General features: G+C 40.3%; 2 protein-coding genes across 2 annotated transcripts in view; one reads left to right on the forward strand and one right to left on the reverse strand.

Moving 5' to 3' along the window:
• CEP85L (centrosomal protein 85 like) overlaps window positions 1-25274 on the reverse strand; it is a 123117-nt gene that overhangs the window by 53412 nt on the left and 44431 nt on the right. The window contains exon 3 of the mRNA XM_026065979.1: window positions 21897-22663. Within this exon, the coding sequence (XP_025921764.1) occupies window positions 21897-22663 (767 nt within the window). The remainder of the gene's footprint in view (window positions 1-21896; window positions 22664-25274) is intronic.
• PLN (phospholamban) lies at window positions 10050-10208 on the forward strand. Its single transcript, XM_026065980.1, has one exon. The coding sequence runs from the start codon at window positions 10050-10052 to the stop codon at window positions 10206-10208; it is 159 nt and encodes a 52-aa protein (XP_025921765.1).

The raw sequence follows: 25274 nt of genomic DNA on the forward strand, positions 1-25274 counted from the left end.
ACCTTGCATATTTAAGTATCACTTAAAAAAAAAAAGACTAAACTATGACTATGGTTACATATTTGTCAACATCTCACCATCAAAATAAGCATTTAAAGGCATCTCATTTTAAAAAGCTCTAGAATGATGATTAAGTCCAACTCTCTATTAAAAAGAAAAAGGTGAGGATTTTGAGAAGAGTAACTCAATAACATCATCATTTTACTATGACTTTTGGTAAAAGGGGGAACTGACGTTATAGCAACTGCAGTGGCGGGTGTTGGACTTTAACAACAGAAACTACAGAAGTGATTTTAAAATACTTTCAGCACAGATTTCATATTGCATCTTATAAAAAGAGAACAATATGATGATTACAGTACTTTGCCTGCGACAAAAACACAAGACTTCCCTCATACAAAGGGGAGAGTTTGCCTGTCAGAGATTTATAATGTTAATAATGCCATTTTAAGTAAATTATGAAGCCCTCTGCACCAGTAAAGAACCATCATTCCTCACCGTGGAGATATTCAATTAACTTTCAATTGAAACATGTAAGCCTTAATATCAAAGCCAGGAAATTTAAAGATAATAGAAAGCAGTCAGATTTATTACATTAGAACAGAGTTTCTAGTTTCAATTGTGTTACAGTCAATTCTGTAAAAGGGCTCAACCTTATTGGAATGAAAAAAAAAAAAAAAAATCAGAACAGAGTTTGTTTTGAAACAACATGGCACCACAACATCTCAAGGTTCTCCAGTACTTCTCAACTCTAGTTTACAGTGTCTACCACAGCACGGCTTATGGGTGAAGAAAAACAAACAAAAAAATCCCCACACGCAGTCTTTGGTTTCTTGCTCAAAGCCAAGCACCAGCCCACACTATACAATTATTGCCAAAACTGGATCCGTCATTGTTTTGAGGCAGGCTGAGCTGCGGTGGTTTTGCCTGTGATTTCCAAGACAGAAGAACCCATGTGCTGCCAGGAGCATCTGCAGACCAAGCCTGATGCTGGATGCTCACACGCTTGACAGTTTAGTCCTTTCACGTCCAGCAAATCCTCCTCTTCCTGGACGCAGGAAGCCTCYCGATGCGCAGGCCGGGTGGCCGAAAGCACAAGCCACCTTAGGAGCGCGCTAGCCACATGCTGCTGCCACAGCTGGCATTTCCCAGTGCAGGCACCCAGCTGCCTCTGCTATCCAAACAAACAGAGCAGGTTCTCAAAAAAAGAAAACACACCCTTGGACAGTTTCCAGCCACAAAAAGATGATGTGCCCAGGGAGGGGAGAACAAAAAACTGYCACATTTTACATGGGAAAACACTCCCTCACCTATTGTATTAACTTGAAATACAGAACAATAACTTCTTGGTCAGAGGAAACGTGACATTGGAAAAGACACATCACACACTGTAAATCGAATGCCAGCTGCRTGACAGCAGTATCAAACTATACACACTAGAAGTGGGGCTTGAGAACTCCCTTGTACAAAAGAACATCATTCCCAGTAAAAAAAACCATCTGAAAAGCAATCACCCATAACCAGAGTTTTAGATTTGTATTATGATGAAGCATTGTCAGTTGTAACATATAGTAGCATATCCCAAATAACTCCCTGAAGGAATTCCAATTTAAGTTTTTGTTAAAAATAATAATATAAAAAAAAAAGTATAGGCAACCAGCTCCTTTCACTAATCCACGGAATCATACCACTTCATGAATTTTTTTCCATTCAGTGGCTATGCAGGTATTCTCCCTGGTAGAGAGTTTCCTTTATGGAAGGAAAAGTGTTGCCGATGCTTAACCCATCACTGCTCTGAACGCGTTTAGAGGAGCAACTGCCTGCGCGCGAGGCAGAAGCGGGGCCAATCAGGAGCTGCGAGCTGCCGCACGAGCCGGGCAGCCCTGCCCCGAACCTTTTGTCCTTTCTTCCCTTCCCCACTTCAGCTGTTCCCACAACTCGGTCCCGCGCTCCCGCAGGCTGCCAGAGCGCTGCAGGCACTTCCCACAGCCCAGGGCGGGTGATCGCACAGCTCACGAAGCAGCACCGGCAGAGGTAAGGGAGCTCTCCTTTCTTTCTTTTTTCTTCTTCTTCTTTTTTTAATTCTTACTACAATGTCCTGTAGCTGTAGTTTTCCAAATAAACTGCTCTACACAAATTAGCAGCCTGTTATAAACACTAATTTAAAAAAAAATACAGAATTTTAGACATTACATCTCCGAGTCAAAGCATATTTACAAGACAATAAAAACAGCTGGGTTTTTGCTTTTTGTTTTGTTTTTTAAATAGTCTAGTGGGATACTTTTGCTATCCTTGACAAGCCATTTACACAAGTAGCATCACACCAGAAGGTGAGAAGCTTTCATCAATTTTCCCCTCAGACCTTTGTCCCTCCTTCTAGAGGTAATCTGATTTTTTTATACAAAACTCAATGAGAAGAATTCACCAGGAGTTTTGTCGAGACACTCCTGTTTCCCCAAAGCTGTCTGTGAACAGCCCAACAACGGCAAAGCTCTCTCCCTTTAACTCAGAAAACCTTATGTAACACATTGAGCGAGCAAAACTTTTTAGTTTGCTGTATGATGAGAAAAGTATCCYTGATTAAAAAAATTACGTGGTTTACAGCAGTAGTAAAACTTCAGTTATACCACATTGCTCAAGTTTCATTTTGAGCTACAGAATGCATACAGTACTTTTCTTATGAAATGCTTTAAAGGTTTCTTTTCTCCTGCTGGTCATTGCAACTGCCAGGTTAGTCCTAGAACACTTTTAATAACAGATAAAAAAATGAGCTAGGATTGGTAACATCATGAACTGAACTTTAATGCAGAAAGTAACCCATTCAGTCCCAACTATGGAAAGTGGTTAAACACTGTACAATAAAATGCAACCCCAGCTTAACAATGAGCGCAAACAGTAGAAAACACAGCTCAAATAGCAACAGATGTCATATACAGGATATTTTAATATTTATACATACAAATATTTTTAAAAGGAATATAATTCTTGAATATGTAGATATAGAGTAATGAATTTCTTTGCAGGTTAAGGAAAGAAATGTCGTTTGAATCACAAGCTCATAGAGCAAGCAGTTTATTCTTGCTCTCCTTAAAACTATTGCCCTTCAACCCCTAATGACATACACTTTATGATTTACATACATAATTAAGGTCCTGGTGTTAGAAAAGACAGACTTTATTTTTGAGGCATATTTTTCCCATTACTGAACAGACGCACCTAACTCCTATTACTGACTGGCAAAGGCATCAGGCAAAAATGCACCCAGGTATTTGGTTTTGTGCTCAGCATCTTTGTGCCAGCTTTGACTAGACAACTCCTGGAACTGGCTGGATGTCTCCGTTTTCATAAGCCAAGTGACCTCTTAGGAGATTCTCTAGGAGCTGCCTCCAGCAGGCAGAAGTAGTACTTCAAACTTGTCAGTGCCTTCAGACCAATGCCTACTGGAAGCAACAGGAAAGTTTTCATAGCGAGTGTGATTTGTTCAAGCCAAAGTTACATTAAATATATTTTAAAGTGAGGAGAGGAGTCTGGATTTATTCTATCAGGTTGAGAATCTGTCATAACACATACACTGCATATATACTTTTTTTTGGCTTTTTTAAAAAATACAGTTTATATACACATACAAAGATCAAGCACATGCACAGAAACTAAAAGTGCTATAAGCAGCTATCAGAGCACATGTATAATTACAGCAGGTTAAAATCCTGTTCACTGTTCATCCAAATCCTACCACTGTAGCAGAGTTAGTTTTTCAAAGCAGATGACAATGTGGTTCAGCAGTTAAGTACAATCCAAAAATCTCAAACTCATAACATCCCATTTTGCAGACATCCAAAATGGAGCAATAGCAGCAACAGTGGTGACATAAGCACATACTATATTGCGGATGACAAATGTTATGAATCAGATATGAAATACTGCATTTAACTTAGAGCAAATAACAGTTTTCTGCTTCTTTGCCATTCAGTTGTCAAGACTACTGTACTATTAGTATTTAGAGAGAGTTTCTGTACACATCACTTTTCCTTTAAAGAAACTGCATTTATTTCTCATTCTACAGAAAGGTTAGGAATATAGCATCTTTACTGTATAATATGAAACTCAAAGACTGGTTCATAATCAGATGTTATAAAGATGACTTTCACTGAATTTTTCAGTTGACCAGCAAACTAAAACGTATATAATACACCTACACAGGAACAAGAACATCTTTTTAAATTGTTTTAAGAATAATTTGATTTAGCAAGAGAAAAGTATCCCTATTGGAAAAAAAACAAAAACAAACAAACAAAAAACAAAACAAAACCACCCAAACCCCCAAAAAAACAAAACAAAACCACCACACACACACACACACACACACAGAGGAAAGTAATGTTATGTTCCCTAAACTAGAGGATACTTTAGAACTGCAAAGCTTTTGCTTTCCAGAGATTGATACATGGCTGTGGAGGACTTTCCTGGCATCAAGTTACTTTTCCAAAGTCACTTTTCTGAAGTCAAGTTTATCCACTATTTTCTTCTTTGAATCAATGCCACTCCTTTGTCCCCTGAACTGCTAAAAGGGTTTAAAAAAATCCCCCAAAACAAAACGCAGCATCCCCTTCCACTTGCACCTTTTAGATGTATTAGATGCACTTCAATTTTTACTTCAGTTCAAATTGCACTTGCCCATTTCCTGTTAATAAGTAGTGTCATATGAACCACCAGAATCTACAGCCTGGCTTGAAACTACAAGGTGTTAGGTACTCCATGCGTACAGTAGACAGAGTTATGATCTAAAAAGGCAAATCACACCAACTGCTGGGAAAAAGTGTATGGTATTATACATCTTGTTTTTATTGGGGGAACAGATGAATATATAAGCTGAGGCACCTGCCCAAGATCCCACTGCATGGTTCTGCAGCAGTTGTAGGGAAGATGGAAAGAAGAGGGGAAAAAAAGTCTGCATTTAAACTGTTGATTTGAAAGAGTGAGCTTTTTTTACCCTATACCCTCCCAAACCATGAAAAATATCAACACTTCAGTACCGGACAGACTTTAAAACAAAGGGAAAGAGAGGATAAAAATCTGAGTTTAGTTCTCTGCCTATGCTTGAGGACATCACATCTCACAAGGCAGTCTCCAGCTCTCAATGCGCTCCAGTTGCAGTTTTCTCTTTGCACAATTCCTTGGTCTTTTTCCGCACTCCTCCTCTCTTCCTCTGTTTCTTTCTCCCTTTCTGCACTCTTCCCTTCATCTGCCCTCCTCGCACTGCTCTCTGTGTTTTTGCCTTTGCCCACCCCAGCCTGCCTTTGACCTCCAGTCCTTACTTTCCCCTTTCTGCTTTCTTTTTAGCAGAAAGAGATCAACCTTCTGTTCTCTGCAGTCAAGCTGTTGTACTGGCTAATGCCCTTCTTCACTGGCACAGCTTGATCCTTACCCAGTGCAACTCTAAAAGCAGAATAGGAACCAGAACGCTGCACCCCTGGTGTAGGTAAATACAAAACCATCCAGCCATGGAGGTAAAACCTCAAGTCACCTCCATATCATTTTGTTCTCAAATAAATAAACAGTGACATACCTTTATAAATCCCTTCCGTGCTCCAAAACCTGTAAGCTATTTCTGTGCTACAGATGGAAACTTTTATTCACTGAACTAAATTGGAGGAACAGCAGTGAGACCCTCTCGAGGTCTCCAGAGTTAATTCATATTCCTTCTTTCTCCTTCCCTCCCTCCTCACCCCGTCTCCCTCGCATGAGAAAGAAGTTTCACAGACTCAAAGGCTTCAACTGAAGCAACTCCATACTGCCAGCGAGGAGGTGTTTTACAGCAGGGTTCAAAACAACACAATGAAACTTGGAATAAGATACATGCATTAGCATAGGACAAAATGCTCTTGCCCCGTCAGGGAAGAAGATGACAAGCCTGCCTACATACCAGCTCTAAGTCTCTGTGCACAGGCAGAGCTTTAAACCTTTACACTGTCTCCTCCTCCTCTGGGATCCACATATCCCACAGATACTTGTGACAAAGGGTCCAAATTCAACTCAACTAACTTACCTCAAAGCATTTAGTCCTATGTACAGGGTGGCTCTTGGCTTTGGCACTACATACCCAAATATTAAGTTTTCTTTTCTGGATGTGCAGAGAATGCCTCTCCCTAACCGGGAGTATCGCGCTGCTCGCACCAAAGGGATGTTCAGCTGCTCTGAAAGGATGTTCTGTGCCAGGTGGCTTTGAGACACCAGTTCTAAACAGGTCCTAGACCCAGGATCACAGAACTCCACAGTACTTTTTGCATCACTATGTTTACGGACATTGAGAGATTAATTTTCAATGTAGAAAGATGGACGACTCTTTTGGGGGTCATCTCACTGTAAAAAGCTCTGAAATACACTATTATACAATATTAATTTTTAGCAATGCCTTTTCAAGGCTACAGCTTAACTTGACTGTATGGGACAGCAACAAATCAAGTATGTCAAACCTCTTCTATTCCACTGATATCACTGCTGCATTTAGTAAACATATGACAGGAAACAGGCCGGGTCTAAAATTGCTGTGGCATTTCCAACAGAGCCAAATTTATCCTGCGTGACTTCAGTGGAGTCAATGCAGTTACACCAGGAATGAGCGTGGCCCACAGTTTTCAGCTTTGGTCACATACCTCCTCTCATTAGGAAGGACACCCAGAAACAAAGACAAAAATAACCTCATACAAATCAGAGAAACGGTCATCTGCCGGTGAAGAAGGAAGCAATAATTGTGATCCGTGACTCGTTCTAAGGCACTGGCTGTACGGGATCCCCTACACAGGAACATAGGGGATCATGGCCACACGGCCACTTCCCGCGGTGTTGCACAAGCCCTCCACATCCATTAGCAATCCTGGATTGAATACACAACTATATAGCAATGCAGCCAGCAGCTCTCCCTATGCAATACCCAGCCCCATCACACATGAATCCAGCGCAGTTTGACTTAAAAAATGACAAATACAGGTTGTCCTTTTGCTGCACTTTTCTCTCAAAAAGTGGTACATGCATGCATAGTATTTCTTATAATTGACCAAAACCACAGTTAGTGGACTGAACAGCAGAAAATTCTTACCATTTGTGGCAAGAATAGGCCAGAATTTTAGTATAATTATTTTTCAGGCTGTCTGTTTTGACCTTGTGAGCTATCCACACACAGCTGTGTTACTGAATCTGTTTCTCTTTATGCACACTTAGGTGGGTGACAGCGTCATGGAGGATTAACAAGTAAGGTACGTGTTTATTAGTTGAAACCACACACCTTGTAAAGAAAAACTTGTGGAATTGCAGATGTTTAATTTGCTTCCTTTGCTTACAAGAAAACTTTTCCCATGGACCTAATAGGTAAAGCAACACGTAGGTATTTTTGAAATTCCCAAACCCCAATTTTTTGTTTTAAATCAAGAACACCAGTTACTCCGTTTTGACCTTTCTTCATCTCTTCTCTCCACCCTCTGCTATCCATAAAAGGTATACATTCTAATTTACACTATCCTGCCTTTTTAAAACCCTTTCATACTGCCCTTCTGGCAACRCATGTTCAAATAGCTAATGTCAGCGTGACAGCTCGAATGCATATTCTGATATATTGTGTGCTCCCCTAGCAACATCCCTCGCTCATTCCAAAGGGAAGAGGAATTGTTTTTTTCCCCTGCCGGAGATCTTACCCTCTCCTTTCATCTGTGGTAGCTTTATATATGTGATGCTCTACAACTTAATACCGTCTTTCATGGAAGCACTTTAAAGCCCTAGGTCATTGCTCCTTGAGTCACACAAGTGAAACATACTCAGTGTAATAGCAGCGTAGGTGTTTTACGTGTGTGCAGCAAATCTAATGCAGTACACAGAAATGGACTTAATAGTGCTACAAGCAGCCAAAAACTCATCCTGTTCCAATTCTGCTGAGGGACCTGAGAAACAGAGCCACCAGGAAGAAGCCAGATACATTACTCTGGCAGGTCCCACACAGCCCAAAGACCACGGGCTGCACACCCCTGCATTTAAAAAAAAAAAAGTGACAGCGAGTTGCGATGAAGTCATTCGCAGGAAATACTGTTCTCTGTGCAGTGTCAGTCACACAAGCTAGTTACACAAACTTACTTGAACTAGCATAAATCTGTTAGTGGCTGATCTACTGTGCCTTGTCTAGAAGGGGATAAACAGTCTAACACATCCCAGCCCTTTTTAGGCTAGGAGAATGAATGTCCTTTAGGTTAAGTCATCTGAGAAATCCTGTACATTTGTCTTGCTTCTACTGCGCTTGGGACAGACAYGGACCAGAGAGGAGCTGAACGGAATGTATTTGGCAAGCACTTTAGCTGCTTAAATAGACGAGAGCAGGTACAGCATAAAATCAAACAAAGCTGAAAAAAATTATACTCACAATTGAAATAAATTCCTGATGTGTGTTTTGCTCGTATTAAAACCATAGCTCAAGGCACCACAACAAAGTTATAAAGTTCAGCATCAGGAGATGATGACACCACAAGGACCCCACCTAAAGGTATTAAAATATCTATGTGTAATCTGGTTTCTTTTAAAGGTCTCTTTTGAATGCTAATGCCTCCACTGACACTGGAAGCACAAGGATTCTGCTCTTACAGTACCACCTGACTCTATAGCCTCATGTGGAAGAATTACAAAAAGAAGAGAATCTGAAAAGCTTTGTTTCACTTTATGGTTCTTCCATTTTAGTCACATCTAAAGGCTAAATTCAGGGACAACAAAGCATTTCTGATGCAGTCAGGGTCATCATGTAACTTGTGCAGTAGATATCCCTAAACTCTGATTTTCTTTTATGCAGCATATATGAGTAGATAGCGATGGCAGGTATCTAGATCATTAATTACAAAAAATAAAAATTGAGATGACAAGGAAAGGCCTTCTGTCAAAGATATGATGATATACATTCCTATCACAAGTAAGAGAAGTTACAGCTTTATGAGCAAAGTTTGAGAGATGTGTAACATTATCATCATCTCAAGTACTCTTTTTTTTTCCACATTGTGATAGCACCTACAAGATCCACTTTGCTATGAGCAGAACAAGCACATATCAAAGCCAGCATCTTGCCACGAAGGATTCATATGGGAGGGTTTTCCCCAACTGTTTATTGGGAGTTTTAAGACTGATACCCTATGCTTCCACCTGTGATTAAAATKGGGGAAAACATACTTCAAATAAAACATGCTCTAAGGACAAAAATTATACAGGCTTTACTTTGTTCCTCATAGCAGCCCTCTGCCTTTGAACCTAAACCATGTGTGTTCCTACTTGTAAAGGACAACAGTTCTCTTTTTGCTTCATCCGATGAGAAAAACACTACTAAAATTCTTTATATCAATGATGCATAGCTTTTACTTACACACTGTAAGTACTTTTACTTAGAATGAGAATGAATCACCATGATTCATTTTCCTCCCCTTCCAAAACAAGGTACTGAGAAGTCAGATTATCTGCCCAGGTCAGTAACAGCTAGTAGCAATACTCAAAWCTCCTGGCTGAAAGGTCTGTGGGCTCTAGCCATTTCATCATGTTTCCTGGCATGCTTGAACTAATAGCAAGGGAGAGAAGAAAAAACAAACACCACACAAGCAACACACAACAGCAGCCTTTCCACAGACTCTGACAGAGAGAAAGATTAGGATCTAAAGCAACGACCTGGGTAAGCCCACAATTTCCATTTTAGAATGGGCCACCACTGCTAAAATGCAAGTGCTCAGTACCTTCAGGATGAACATAAATCTAATCTTGAAAAATAAAATTTTGGAAATCCCATTTTAAATTAACAACACTGTAAAGATAAGTTATTTCAGGCCTTTTAGAATTTGAAAACAATCTCCATTTGCACTGATCAAAGCACTTTACTTCTGTGTTTCTAACTCTTCACTTTCCTGCTTTCCCAGCTCCACAAAGATTGTCTAAAACAAAAAGAGAAGATACTAGGCACTTTGCACTGTTCCTGACAACTTCTCTTCTTTCCTGCACTTCTAAAACCTCTGACTTGTGCCCTCTGCTTTCTTGCTGCCATGGAGAAGGTCCAATACATAACCCGCTCTGCTCTGAGGAGAGCCTCAACTATTGAGGTCAACCCACAAGCACGCCAAAGGCTCCAGGAGCTCTTTGTGAATTTCTGCCTCATTTTAATTTGCCTCTTGCTGATCTGCATCATTGTGATGCTTCTTTGAAGCTCCAGCACTTCTCTGCACTGTCCACTAGCAAAGTCACCCCAAAGGGAAGAGACCGGCACCAGAAACTCCCAACACAAGGATCCTCTTGCGAGAGGAGCTAGCGCTCGGACTAAAGTCATATGCCAGCCACCGCACCAGTCTCTTACTACCCACTACATATATTAAAAAACCACTTCTGTGCAGAACAGTGTTGAGCACCTATGGTTACAAAGCTGTGCATGACCTAATTTGTCTCAGTCGGGAGATGCCTTTTCTGAACGTTGTAAAGTACTGCTTTTTCACCAGGTTGGTAAGTTTCCTCGTGTTTTAGCCAGATCAACTGTACACACAAACAGCAACTTCACTTTTGGGGGGCCTAAATGATTTTAAGTTTCTCTGAAAAATTTTAAGCTATTAGACATGTGTTAAATTAGGCCCAAGTCCACCCAAAAGAAGATCTATACACACACAGATTTGAATACATTATAGAAAATTTTCCATTCTGCTTACTTCAAGGCACTACATCTTTGCACTATCAACTGAAGTTATTCAAAACATTTTAGTGTTTTTAAAAGAATCTGAGAATAAAGCAAAAAAAGAAAAAATCTTCTCACCTAGAAATAGAATATGACATAACCTCTTTTCTCCCTATTTAAGGTATCTGAACAAAAAAATGACAACTTCGACTACACAATTTTCCATAGTTCCACTTTCACTAGATACAGCCTTACAGAACAAAATGACACCTGGAAAGATTTTTCACAATGTTTTGCAGAAAAAATTGGAACTACTAAATGGGTTTCCAAGTTTTCATTTTCTGTGATCACTTAACTAGCATAACTATTGGCACAACTAAAAACCCAAGAAGTGCTCCAAGTTCTCAATATTTGGCTTTAGACAACTTTAGCATGATCTGCTATAATTTATGCAAAAATTTCCTTAGTTTAAAACTACAGAAAATTTGTTATTTGTCAGTGTCACTCAAGGTGACTTATATTTGATATGGTAAAGAAAAAGGTTTGGGTCGCTATTCTGAGAGAAGTTCTCATACAAGTACCACCACTACCCTCAACTGCAAATGCCTGTTAGAGAACAGACAAGTATTTTGCTAAAATAGATGGTCCATATCATTAGGTATGCATATGCATATGTATATGCATTGCAGAAAAAATTCTTCCAGCCTGTAAACAATAGTATATATCAAGTTTTCTATTCCCGCATTTCTCAGTAACAAGACTGAGCACTAGACTTCCAGAGCTCCCATGTGTTCCTGGTATTAAACTAAATTCCTAAAACCTATAGCATTTTTAAATTTAAAAGAAAGCTCAAAAAAACCCCCAAAAAAACAAAAAAACAAAACCAAAAAAACAAAAAAAACCCCAACATACAGAGGTCTAATGGATATCTATTTTTAATGGCATCTTTCTATACCGCCCTATGCAACCAATCCTACCGATAAATGCAGGAAGTCAAAACAAGTTTATCTTTATCTTGAACTCTGCCTTTAAGACTTAACATACAGCACTTCAAAACGTAAAACATTTGAATCTTGAATCCATCATTGAAGATCACACTAGACACTTGACATCATCCTCTATCATCATACTCCTCTATCTTCACTATAGGGTTTTTTTGCATGCCCGCTTCCACCCTTTTGCATGAAAGTAGTTACCAACAAGCCATTATTCTAAGCAATACAGCTACAATTCCTGCCAGCAAAGAAAAGAATGATCTGTTAATCTATTTAGTATATGGTTACTAAAGAGGCCAAGAGAAGAATAATTTCTTAAAATATAATATATATATACACACACACACACACACAAATATATAAATACTCACACCCTCATCATTTCATAATGTATGAATATTGCTGATTAGAACTGTCATTATAAATTTCAGTTTCCATTTCATGCATTTGGACCACTCTCACAAATGCAGGAGATTTTAGTGAGCATATTTTCCCTATTAATTCTCCTTTTTAAGAAGGGGGGGGGGGAACAAAAACAAAAAATAACCACACACACAAACACAGGAAACTACTTAGGAAGAAAGAAGTAAGAAAATGTAAAGTTACTTTCCTCTCTTTTTAAAATCCGTATTTTTGTGTATGGATAGGGTTTCCAGTCTTAGTTTGCTCTGGAGCAGTTTCAAAATAGCCTTCCAACAAAAATACACAACATTTTTACAGTATTGAAAGTTTCCTGAAGAGGAAAAACGTTAAGGGTAAATTATCAATACATACCTTCTGCAAATATGTTGAGATTATAGGCTCTACAAGAACTGATTCTATAGAGAGGTCACAGCAAAGCACTTTTAAAATAAGCAATTTTCTTCAAAATAATCAGAAAGTCCTTATTTATTTAAAAACAAAAAGTAAGAAGCAAGAACAAAACCAAGATATAAAGAAACTGGAAGCCCTACTGTTATTTTACAACACTGCAGATAAATCGCATGTACTGTAAGGTCACATTTGTGTCTTAGAGTTCTGCTGATATAAAAACTGCTAGCACACTCCATGCTACAAAATATCAATTGGAATAGAGATATTTTAAAAAAGCCTTTTGTATATAGTACATTCTTCTTTGTATACTTATGAGAGCTTTAAAGTTAGCACCTGCTGTATTTTTTGTTAAAATAATTGTTTGAAAAGTTATTAATGCATTAAATAAGATATTCAATTACAATCCAGTTTAGAAAGAAGTAGCCATTGTAGTATATACTTATAAATTAAAGTTATGTGAAAGAACTAGTAATCATGAAGCTTTCTGATTCTTTACAGCTATTTATTCTGTTTTGGTTCTGAACAGCAAATTTGCTTACTTTGCTATGTCCAAATCATTTATGTATACTTAATTTACACTCGTCAACTACTGCACATAAACAATCATAACAAGTTTTCTGACAGTTTAAGCAAAATGATCACTACTTCTGAGGCATAATAAAAATTCCAAACATAACAGGTGTCTTGGATTAAGTTTTCATTTCTCTGTTTCACTCCTCTCCATGCTACGTATTTTTGCTATTTTATCTTACACCCAGATAACGAATAATGAAAACAAAAAAGCAACAGTCTTGTATCGTTCTTCCCATAAAGTTCATAACTCAGTTCTTAATTTCTGACTCTGGCATAAATGACAGCCACACTGGCGGCAGTTTTATACTGGTAAAGAACTGAATAAGGAACAAAAATGTCTGTCTGTGTTGTTGTTCTTGGGGGGGGGGGAGGGGGGGGGGGGGAAGGTTGGTTGGTTGTTTTAAGAAATATATCTTCTTGCTCAGAACTTCAGCAAGTACTGATAAACCTACCCATTTTTCGTTAGGTGAAGAAGTCATCCATTTTGGAACTAAAAATTTTGTTCCGATCAAGAGCAGTCAGTAAGGCAATTAAAAGGGTAGCAGGTACTTGCCTTTCTTTATTAGCTTTTCTATCAGCTCTGCAATGACTGCCCTTACTAGCAGAACTGAATCATTCAGTGGAAAGACAAGTGTAAAATAGGCTTGAGCAACATTTTTCAGAAAACATGCACAAAATAGTCTGTGTAGCCTTCCAGGCGCAAAGAACTTTTACATAAATTTTGCTACAAATACATGTAATCATGTTAGACATATACACTCATGCCTAGATGTACTTTATCTATATCCAATCAGCCAAAACTTGAGGAAAGAGTAATGAATACATTCCTTCAGAGAGTATGTCTTAAATCCTTGTTGATATCTGTCAGCATATACTATAGATTACAAGCCAGACTCCTGTATTCGTATGCCCATTAATAGTATCTGTCAGAATACAACTAGGAAATATTTGTGAAGTCCTCTACAATATATAGATATACTTTATCTAACACTAAATATGGTCCTTTTGGCTTTCATTTCGATCTTAAAAAATAAAAAAAATGCTGGTTTTGTTTATGGAAGGAGATGAGTGAACATTTTTTGCTCACCAAGAAAATTAAAAACAGAACCTATTTATAAGGATTCTTTTAAAAATTGGTACTCATCTTAGTAAAAAAAAAACTGCTAATTTAAGTTTTTTAAAATAGATCTAAATTTATTCTAGCATCTGACAACCAATTTAGTCAGACTGATTGCTTTTTTTTTTTTTTTAAACAAGATAAAAATGCCAAAAGTTCCATTCTTCTGTAAAATATACAACTAGAAAACACTGCCCTCTTGTGATCTTCCCTAAAAATCTCAGTTGGTTATTAAAAGGAAATTTTGGCTACATGTCAATGTTTGGGCTGAGTAGTTCTATTTGTTTTATATATATATAAATAAAAGTATAAACCACAATTGCTAAGTAATGAATATTAAATTAAAATAAGCTATTGCATATGTGCTATTAAAAGCACTAAAGTTGCTTCCTCTGCCAACTTGCTCTGGATTCTTAATAAGGCATTTGTAAAGCTGCAATGAATCCTACACAGCCTAATGTTGACAAAACATCACCTCCCATGCTGCACAATGCTAAACCCCAGAAGAGTAGGAAACACTCCTATTAACAGAGATACATTCAGCCCAGAAGAGAAAATTTTCTTTTTTTGCACCTATAGACATCTTTTAAAAGTAAATTTTGTATAATCTGTGGCTGAAAGAACAAGTTTTGAGAAAAACCCTACTACGAGAACTCAGACAAATCTGAAGAGCACCATATACTTTAAAAATAAATAAAAATCATATATAGACAAACCATGTACAATTCAAGTCCTTCCCATTAATCAGGTCTTCAGAAGTGCAGTAGTGAAATAGAAACTATCATTAACTTCAAAAATCCTGCCCCCCCTTTTTTTTCTTAAATAAAGAGGTATTTGTTTGGGGGTGGGGGGGGAGGCTTATAGGAGCATCCGGATTACCTTTTTTTGGAGGAAAAAAGATCTAGTTATTGTAAACAGTTTTTCTTTTTTAGGTGGCTGAAGCTTGAACAGGTAAACAGCAGAGGACACAGAATGAACTTCCTGCGTTTCCAACTTGCTTGCTGCTGAGCCAGCAATCCCAAGCTGCAACCCGGACGCAGCAGCAAGCGCAAGAGGGCAAACCGCTGCACACCATGGATCTTGCTAACAACAGGGGTCTCAACTTGCTACTCAATTTTCTGCTTATTGTCTTGGTTCTGGTGCTCGCCTTTATCCTCGTGAAGCTCATGTGAGCCTCTGCAATGTTTGGTTTTCCTCTCAAATCCTGTTTTGAGGGGTTTCTTTGCAATGATAACTTAAACACTTCAAACTATCTAAGCATAAACATGGAAAGGCTGCATAGGCTGAAATATCTGACAGTTGGAGAAAGTGTTCACATATATATTTTAACAGAAAGTCACCCAAAAAGCTACACCTAATTATGGACCTGCCATTGACAAAAGGAAGCATATAGTGCCTTGCTGAGTACAAGAAGAAATCCAAATATGTGCAAGCAGTTACTGTAGTTTTCTCACTGCTACAACTGCTTTGTACTTAAAAGAGCTACAAAAGAGCTGCAGCCTTCAAGGAACATAATTTCTGCAATGAGGACAGCAGAAATCAAATTCTAAAAATGGGGTTTCCCCCCAAAGCATCCTTCTCAGGAAAGGACATAAAAATGTGAGAGGAAGGCAGAACGCAACAACATCTACATTTGGTTGACAGCAAGTATCAAATTACTTGGGGAAAGCAAAAGTACAGATGTCGCAGGCTCGAAAAGCATAGCCAGCAGCAGCCGCGGAGATGCGGACAGGTTAAGTTCAAATACGAAAGTGTAATTATTAGTTGCACCTTTTTTGACGCACATGGTCCACAGCAACACCTTAAAAGCCAGAAGCCATTAGTGCTAGGCAGCAGGATCAAAAGAAGAAGCTGTCAAAGAAAATAAAGATAAGAAAAGGAGAGAGAACAACTGCTAACAAGGGCTGTACGTCCACCTGGGAAGCCTTTACCAGGGCCACGTGAGCGTAGGTTCATCTGCACCAGAGCAGGCAGCATGCTACATTCTCAACGAGCTGGATTTACCACTTAGGCACCGGCTGAGTGGGCGGTGGGGGCACCCTCAAGCCCTACGTGACGTCCCACCGGTCACTCGCCCATCCAGGTCACCCAGTCCATAGCGAGTCCCCACAGCAGGCAACGCAAGCCTCCTCCAGCACCTCCGCAACCCTTTACGGGATGGGCTACTTTTCCGCGGTCCCTGGGAAGGTCGGGGCCCAAAACCAGCCCACTTCTACTGGAATTATTTGCCCAGAAGGCAGCCAAGCTGCTCCACACACCTGAGGTACGCTGGGAAAAACATGGTGCCAAGAAGTAGATGACGCGCGTTGCTTTGGGGCCAAACAACACCTCTCTGTGCCGGGGCAATTTGGGAGCAGAAATGACAACAGGGGTGGCTTGTGCAGTTAAGTTGGAAGAGTTGGAAGAGACAAAAAGATTTTTCCCCAGAAAAAATACTACATGCCTGGGGAAAACAACAGCTTGTGTCCTGCCTCGTAGGACGTTCTCCTGTCCTACCAGTAACAGGCACTTGCGCTGCACTCCAGGTTATCTGCTCCAAGTCTCAGGCAGCATTAGATGGGACCTCATGGATAGTTAAAGTGGACGTTTTGCTCTCATCTGCTCCAAAATCTGTGCAATAAGCATTTCAAATAGCTCCTGCAAAATACCGATTTATAGCTTTTTTATGTTAGTATAGTCATATCAATTCCTGCACCTATTGTCTGTGTGCATTTAAAGCAGAAAAAGTTGCACAGCTACTTCACTGTAGGCACTTTATCACTTCTTTTGATTATCTGGAAATAGTCTGCTTTAAAAAAAAATCTGTACATGTATATACAAGAGATATATATTGTAACAATACAATTGCACATTATGTTGAAGGATTTCTGCTAGTGCTTGACACAAATAAGAAATGGCACAAAACACAAAAAAACACAGAAACTAATATAAAGCCTACTCTAGCTGAAAGGAAAATACAACCACATGGTTTTCGCAACAAAATGGCTACTCACTGACATACTGCTCAGCATTGTACAAAGCTTATTTTCTGTATGCTCTTCTATATAGACGAAAGCTTCCTTACCTAAGGAAGCAACAGTGATAATCCAATAGTTAAAAACAGTTAAACACTTTGGGGGGCTGGGGGTGGAATAAATACACACTCCCTTTTAATAAAAGGGGAAAGAAGAGCCTACAGACAGCACCTGATACATATTTCCAAATCCAGAACTCCATATGAAGAAACTCTACAAGAAACTCTGCCACGGGCATGCAGCTCCCATGCCCGGAAACAACTCTAGCTACCTTCTCTCATCCAACAATGAAAATTACAGACTTTAAAAAATGTTGAAACACACTGCTGAAACCAAAACGTGAATTTTCCTGAAATGTCACACAAAATTGGCTAAGTTATCAGGATACCAATGCTGCTTGTTGTTAGCTGCCAAGTCTCTTTTTTGCAATCAAGCACAGTCCAAGTTCGGTTTACCATCATCTGGTAGCACTTACTACAGACGGAGCCCACACAGTCACTAGGTTGAAACAAATCCCACTTGTCAGATTCCCAATTTCACAGCAGGAGACAGAACATAAAAGCAACTTAACCGAGGCACACAGGGAATATGATCTCATTCTGCTAACTGACAGTGGTAATCCTTCATGTTAAAAATTTTTGTTTTGCTGAAAAGTACAGTTTCATCAAAATATGACACAGGAAAAATGTTGATATTGATCCTTTCCAGTTTTCTGATCAGCCAGGATATGAAAAATGTCAACTCAAAACTAGTTGAAAAATAAAAAAGTTTTCTGTGGCAATAATATTTGATGGATAACTTTTTCTTTCAGTTTATATTTTACAACACTTGTTTGCAAATGTTTAGGTATGCATACAATTTATTTTCCTCTGTTTTGAAACACAGATTATTGTAATATTTCTACATTTCTCACTGGATTAAAATTCAATTTCTGGTAGCTTTCCTATACATACTGCAAACAAGGCAGTGTTTTTCTAAATAAAGAGAAAAATCAGTAAGACCTATAAAGGGGAAAGATGCACTTAAGCAATTTCCATCTATTCTCTCTACTATATCCTGACACGCACTAACAGGTTATGAAGAAATCATACGGATACTCCATACACTGGAAGAAAAATCCAGAGATGCATCCTGTGATGCCTACAACACTGTACAGAGCTAATAAACAAATATGCAACCTTCTGAAATCTTGTTTCTTACTGTATTTAACTCCCACAATTTTAAAGGCACACTTTCATTTTAAACATAATTTCTGAAATAGCACGCAGCATCTACCAAATTACATTCAGATAACAGCAAAGTTTAAGAAATGTGCATTTACAGGAACAYATACAGATTTCATATACAGATTTCTATATGGTTCCCAGTTCAGTCAGTGGGAACCCCTGTCACATTATAATTATTTTTTCCTTTAACATAGGCCCAATCATGTACTTACTTTGGGGCTAAGAAAAGCAAACAAAAAAACAAAAACAAATAAGTACTATAAAGATGACGCTTGCTGAAAAATCTTTCAATCAGCTATACATGGAAAATAATTAGACATAYGGTGAAACATGAATTCTGCATGGAAGTTATTTTTTCCTGAAGTACTGTTAAAATCTGTCTCTTGGAAATGCATAGGGAAATGTTTACCTACAGAAGGCATACGTTAAGCAGCACACGTTAACTAGAGAAGAGAAATTTCATTTACAATTCCATGATGTTACAAAATAATCATAGGCTAGGTCCTCCTTGGAGGCTTATTTCAGAAACATGTGAACACCGCATCCCCAGAGAAACCACGCAGCGTCTCTGCAGAGGCACTCTGTGGTGGATCCACAGCACCCGTTCCTGCCATTTCAAAACCAAGTATGTCCTCAAGGAGGACCTCAGGAGGGCTGCAGCCTTCTATCCACTGCTCTGGGCCTTCCTTGTGATACACAGTAAGTGTTCTACTTTAAACACTGTTGTTTAGAATTTGAATGGAAATGTCAAGTATTACCCCCCCACACACTCACCCCAACAACACAGACCCCAACAACAACAAGCAGAAGCTAAATTCGGCCAAATTCAGACTATAAAGGAAGCTGAGATTTTCTGAGAGTATTTAACCTTTGGAACAGCTTTTAAGGGCCGTAATACATTTTTTTTTCAGTCAACTTCAATTGAAACCTTGACTGGTTTTCTAAAAATAAACTCTAATCCATAGTTTTTCAACTGTTGCCTATGCATGAAGGATAAATGGTGCATCGTGGCCTGTGAGGACATAATATGGTCTACAGATACTATCTGCTCCTGAACTGCCGGTCCTCAAAATCAACACAGCAAATTGTTGCAGTCTATTCTGACTTCTCTAGTGAGAGTTGCCTTTTACTGTCTCTCCCTCTACCAGTCTGCCTTAAAGATGGACAAAGCTGCACCAGAACCTTAGTTAAAACCAGATAGCTTCGTTTTCTGTTTTCTGTTTGTGACAATGGTGGTTTTAAAGCAGAATCATCATAAATGGTAATTTTTTCTTTCCTCCAAAAACCACTGCATATCTATCAGTGCACATACTCACTTATTAAAAGCAGAAAGAACAAAAATAATCCCTGCTGACATGAAAGAGAAAACAATAATTCTAAAATTCTAAAGAGCGTGGGTCGTTTTTTTTGTTTGTTTTTTGTTTTTTTTAAATCACCAACTTTTTCCAAAACTTTCTCATGCTCTCCGAGGTTATATTCTTAGGTATATATTCCACCTGGGCTGTCATTTTCTTAATTTTTCAGAAATAATGGCATAGCAGTTACCAGGACAGTATACACACACACAGTACAACTACAATGAGGCTCTAAAAATAAAAACCAAAAAGCATTAAGACAGGAAGTAACACTCTTTAAGCCCTGAAGCTTCTCTTTCTCTCAGCCGCATCCATGCTGTGCTCTCTCCTGGCAGCCTCGAGCGGCGGGGGCCGACGGGGAGGGCCAGCAGGGAGCCTGGCAGAGCCCAGGCCCCCCCAGCTCTTGCACACCCCGACTTTCTGTTTCTCTGCGTCCCGTTTCACAGCCCCATCTTCTCACTGGAGGAGGTCTAACAGATGGCGCCAAGGCCCAGCGCTCTGACTCCGAGCCGGACCACTGAAAGTGCTTGTTCAGCAACCTAGAGCTTCCCCACGTGCCCTGACTTGCTGGTACGTTCCCACCTCGCAACAGCTCAGGAAGCTGGGGGAGCAGAGGAAAACCTACAGAAAACATGCAGTGTAACAGCTCCGAGCACTTCCCTCATTATCGTGGGCTGACCCTGACAGGATAGGATCATTTCTTCGAAGTCAGGATTCTAAATATAGATCTATCACTGCTGATACAGATATAAAAACAGCAGGGGCGAGTCAAACAGTTTTCAACAAAACTTTATCCTCATGTGTTACTATCTCAAGACTCAAAAGCTATGGCACTGTTTTATGAATTTGGCCAAAAAGATGGCTAATGTCTGTGCCCCCCGTACCGGCTCTGTTCAAGACAGCCAGGCAGCAGCACCTGTATACCTTTAGTGGGGACAGAGCTTTTTGAACAGTGACCGCAATACACACGGGGCTTCCCCTGCTTCGAACATGCACCTTTGCCTTCGTACAACAAGAGAACACCTCTACTGAATCACAGTAGGAGAGAGAAAGGAGAGGTGAAAACAACCTGGAAGCTGTTTCAACCCGGGCAAAAATACCAGCTTCTGAAACGCCCATCCTGCCAAACGAAACGATGCGAAAGCTGCACAAGACAGGATGAAGCGACATATACATAAACACAAGAAAGAACGAAAAAAGGTTACTCTGAGCATTTATTTAAATCCAAAAGAAGAACTCCTAGGCACAGCATAATCCATGTGAGCCTCACACGCACTGCCGTGACTCTTCAGTCCAGCTGCATGTTTCTAGCTATTCAGGAAGAGCCGAATGACAGAGCAGACTAGGATGCCCACAGCGGGTGACAGCTCCCCATGCCTCCTGCAGTTCCTGCGGGACACCAGCAGCTGTCAGCTGCCAGGAGCCCCCCCAGCAGCGCCACCGACCACAGAGCTAGCCAACGCCTGACACCTCAGCTCGGACAGGACTTCAGTGGCACAGGGCCCGCAAGCTGCCCCAGCTTGGCCCCAGGCAATTCTTGAATCTCCGGCAAGCTCAGAAAAAGAACAGGGCTTCTGTAGGCACAGGGATAGTTTAAAGGGTGGCTAACTGGAATGATGTCAGGTTTTTAAGAGAGATCATTAAGGACTAATATTAGTTTGGCCGAATTAACTGGCTTCAATTCTTTTTTAAATTTAAAAAATCCCATCAACATTAAGAGCAAACTTGGATTTTGAGAACCTCTAAATTTGCCAGTCTTTCTTCTACACAAAATGGAAGAGGAAACAAAATTTAAGAGCCATGGCTAATATATTCTCAGGCTGGAGAAAACAGGTATTTTACTCATACAGCTAGATTTTACTACATACAGCTTAGATACCTCTGCTCAGAGAACATCCTAGCCTAACTTTTATCTCCTTTCAGGAAAATTTGTGTATCGTAATGGGTTTCGGAGGCACTCAAATAACAGTGAGAAACAAACAGCAGGATCCCAAATCAAAGTTTAAACACACCACCACTTGATTTAGAGGACCTGCTCCCCTTCCTACATATTGTATTAAAAACTTGCCTGATGTTATTTCTCAGGTATAACGCATGATGCCACATGATGGCAGCAAAAAACAAGCTTTAGCCTCACCTGCGCAGGCTGTTCACCTCCCAGTCTGAAGTCGTCAAGCTGCTGTGCATGCCACACAGCCACACCGTACAACTCCTCAGCGCTCCTGCATTCCAGGGGATTTGCACGTAACTGTTCTTTAAGCCACATCTGAGTCCTCACTGCTGGCTGTATGGGAGCTCCACTTACAGCCTGCTGTCCCAGAGTTGCATATCTCGGTCCGAAAGCTTCACAGCTGGCTGCCATAGATTTGCTTTCAGGTAAGGCACTGTAGGTCAAGTCTAAGGCATGTCTCCTACTTGAGGAATCTGAAACAAAGTCATCTTTGCTGCATGATTCAAATTTGTATTTGCAGTCTAGTAGGGAAGATCGTTTTTTCCCCGTTTCTTTGTCCTCAATTTTTAGCAGCTCCATGCTATCAAGCAAACAACTTGGCCCATTTGTCCTTAGTTGCGGTGACATAGCTTTGTCTGTACTAACCCTGGAGTCCGCTGAATGACTACTTTCATCCTGGCTGCAAGTATTTGGAGAGCTGAGTTTAGACAAGGAGGACCATTTTCTTACAGGTCTTGCATCTTTCATGTCAAGAGAACTGTCCAGGATGCTCTGATTTCTGCCTCCTCCCGACCATACAAAGCTTGTACTCCATTTTGAGCCTTCAGACTTGAAAGCTTCCCTGTGTTTGGAAAGCGAAGAGCTGGCATTAGATGGCATCACATGGGCAGTGGGAATAGAAACCAGTGATCGGCTGGGCTTAAACGAGGATGTACCACTTGAAGTTGAATGATCTGGGAAGAAAGATTCATCATGTAAGTACGTACAATACAGAATTCATACAAGCATCCCTGAGCAGATCACAAAACATCAAGCTCAAGATGAAATGCAAAAATAGAAGGAGAACAGGTATCAAGACAAAAAAAAGTCTTCTGTAACATTCAAGATTGAGTTTGCTCAGGCACCATCATTAGAGAAGTGTACTAAGTAGCAGCAGCAGCTCCAGACACTGTAGCAAGCTGCAGACAGGAGGTAGTGGTCATTCCCTGGCTTCAAGGTGGCAGGCTGGATTTTCTTCCCCCTCCCCACACAATTTTGAGATAGCTTCTGCACGGCAAGTGTTACAGGCAGCACAATTGGGGAAGCCCAGTACTGGTTCCTCTTCCATCACCCCCTCCTCACTCTTCAAAGGAAACAGAGTTCGCTATGCAACTATTCATCCGTTTTGTAACTCACCATTTTCAAACTACGCTTCCCCAAGGGATATGCTAAAAAAACAGGATTCTGTAAAATTCTATGTTCCTTCCTGTTTGTTTTTTTTAAACTGACCCAGATAAGACACCACACAGAAACTGCATGTAGCTTAATTTATGAAATCTGTCCCAAGCTGAAATACCAAGAACAGAGAAATTAGGGAGGTGATATGCAGGAGGTGAATAAAGAAGAACAAAGATGATAGAGATAAAGGAGAGGTTTCTGAGCACCAACAGGCAGTTCTCATGTGCCCAGCAACAGCTGCTCAGCATCACAGGCTGTGGGCAACCAGAAATAGGCACCTAATCCTCTCATCACAGCATCAGCACCCACCAGGTCGCATGGCTGCACCTTACCCAAGCTGCTCATATTGCTCTTTAGGTTTAAAAGCAGATAAATGCAATAGAAGTGTAAGGATAAGAAAGGTACACTCTTATTGCATTCATCCTAACCTACAGAAATTTATTTCTTTGGAGTTTCTCAGCCAGTATTAAGAGTTCATAGTAGGACAATTAAAAGATAACCAGTTGCTCTAGAACTACAACTAGTGTATCAAGTTTGATGGCTACAGTACATCGATGGGATTTGGTGAAGGCTGGAACAGGGTTTCAGTCAGGCATCTCTTTCAAGAATATTTTTGATCCAATATACTATGCCACAGATGGGAGCAAGAAAAGAGCTTCCAATGGTGTGGCAGCTTTTAGAAAGGGCAGTACTTCTTCTGTCACTCATCAAAATAAAGATGCCCCGATCCCCAACTTGCATGCTCCTACTCCCTAGTCAGGACCAGACTTCACCACTCCTTGCACTTGCAGCACAACACAAAATAACACAGCTCTGCAGCCACACTCCTCATATTACAGAAGAAGCATTATAAGCATATATAGGATAATAAACAGTTCCCTGAACACTGACTGATACCTGTTTACTACACACTTGTCTTCCAGCCGATCATTCAAGGACCCTAAGAAGACTGAATTTCTTCCTGAAGCCTTTCTGCCTCCTCACGGGTCACTGCCTCACCAGGTACTCTCCTGTCTCGAAGTGTAAGCTCACCCCACGTTGTGTCTTGCCTCTGCTGCCCACTTTCACTGTAGCTGGAGGAACAGAGCTATCTTTAAGACTTCTATCAATCTGTCATATCTGGCTGAAATGGACCGACAGTTTAAAAGTTATTCATATGGTGGTGATGATCGTCAGAAGATATACATAGCTTGATCACATCAGGAAAAGGGAAACGGAGTAAAGAATACTGCCAGGTTGTTACCTAACGAATCATAACTGCCAATGAATGTGAAGCACCATGCTTTTCATGTAAAAGGAAAGCAATCCTTCCTCCTCCCTGCATTCTTCCTTTAAAAATTCAACCTTGCAGAGAGAAACATTTTTCTCAGAAGCCTTCTCTGCCTTGGCACTGCTCCAGATGTGGGACATATTAAAGACGACAAAGAAGGCTACACAATCCATTTTGACTGGAAGGAATCCCTGTCTTCCGACCAAACACATCTGCGTGCACACAGCTACGACAGCAGTGAAGGCAGGGGGATGCAACATAATAAGCTCTCGAAATCTCAATATGCCCACCACATGCAACCAATCTGCCCGTGCCAGGTACAGTAGCAGCAGCCCCAAACTCTGCCTTCCTGTCTTGTCTCACAGATCAGCAGACGCTTGCACACAGGCAGCCACCACAGATCAGGTATACCCTGCTAGCGTGTGCAGCAGGGGCTGCCAGCTTCCAGCTCAAGATGAGAGGGCTGGAGTCTCAAAGATACATGTTGGGAGATGAAGAGCGCAGGGCTAGAGTCCTACTTTCTGGGAGCATTCAACAGAAGCTAGGAGAGAGACTCCTGCTCAGAAAAATGGAGGAAAAACGCATAGTACAAATAAACGCACCTCCTCTTGTACAGGTACCATTTAGTCAAGAGCAGCTGCCTTAGTGACAGCTGAACTAATTTCTATACTATATCTTACCCAGAAGCTGAATTTGGCACAGCACAAAGAGCTGAAGGAAATATCCACAGGCATTTTTATAGCCAAAGGCAAAAGCATATATTAGGATCCAAAAAGAACCTCTTCAACTGTAGAGACCTATGTTACAGGCTATACAGATTTCTATGAGTATAAGTGTCACATCTGCAAGGAAGGGCA

Source organism: Apteryx rowi, unplaced genomic scaffold (genome assembly GCF_003343035.1).
Source record: "Apteryx rowi isolate R43461 unplaced genomic scaffold, aptRow1 scaffold_235, whole genome shotgun sequence".
In the NCBI taxonomy this organism is placed as follows: Eukaryota; Metazoa; Chordata; class Aves; order Apterygiformes; family Apterygidae; genus Apteryx; species Apteryx rowi.

Bases quoted from the DNA above. Each gene is read 5' to 3' on its own strand.
- PLN (XM_026065980.1), top strand. From the start codon at position 10,050: ATGGAGAAGGTCCAATACATAACCCGCTCTGCTCTGAGGAGAGCCTCA.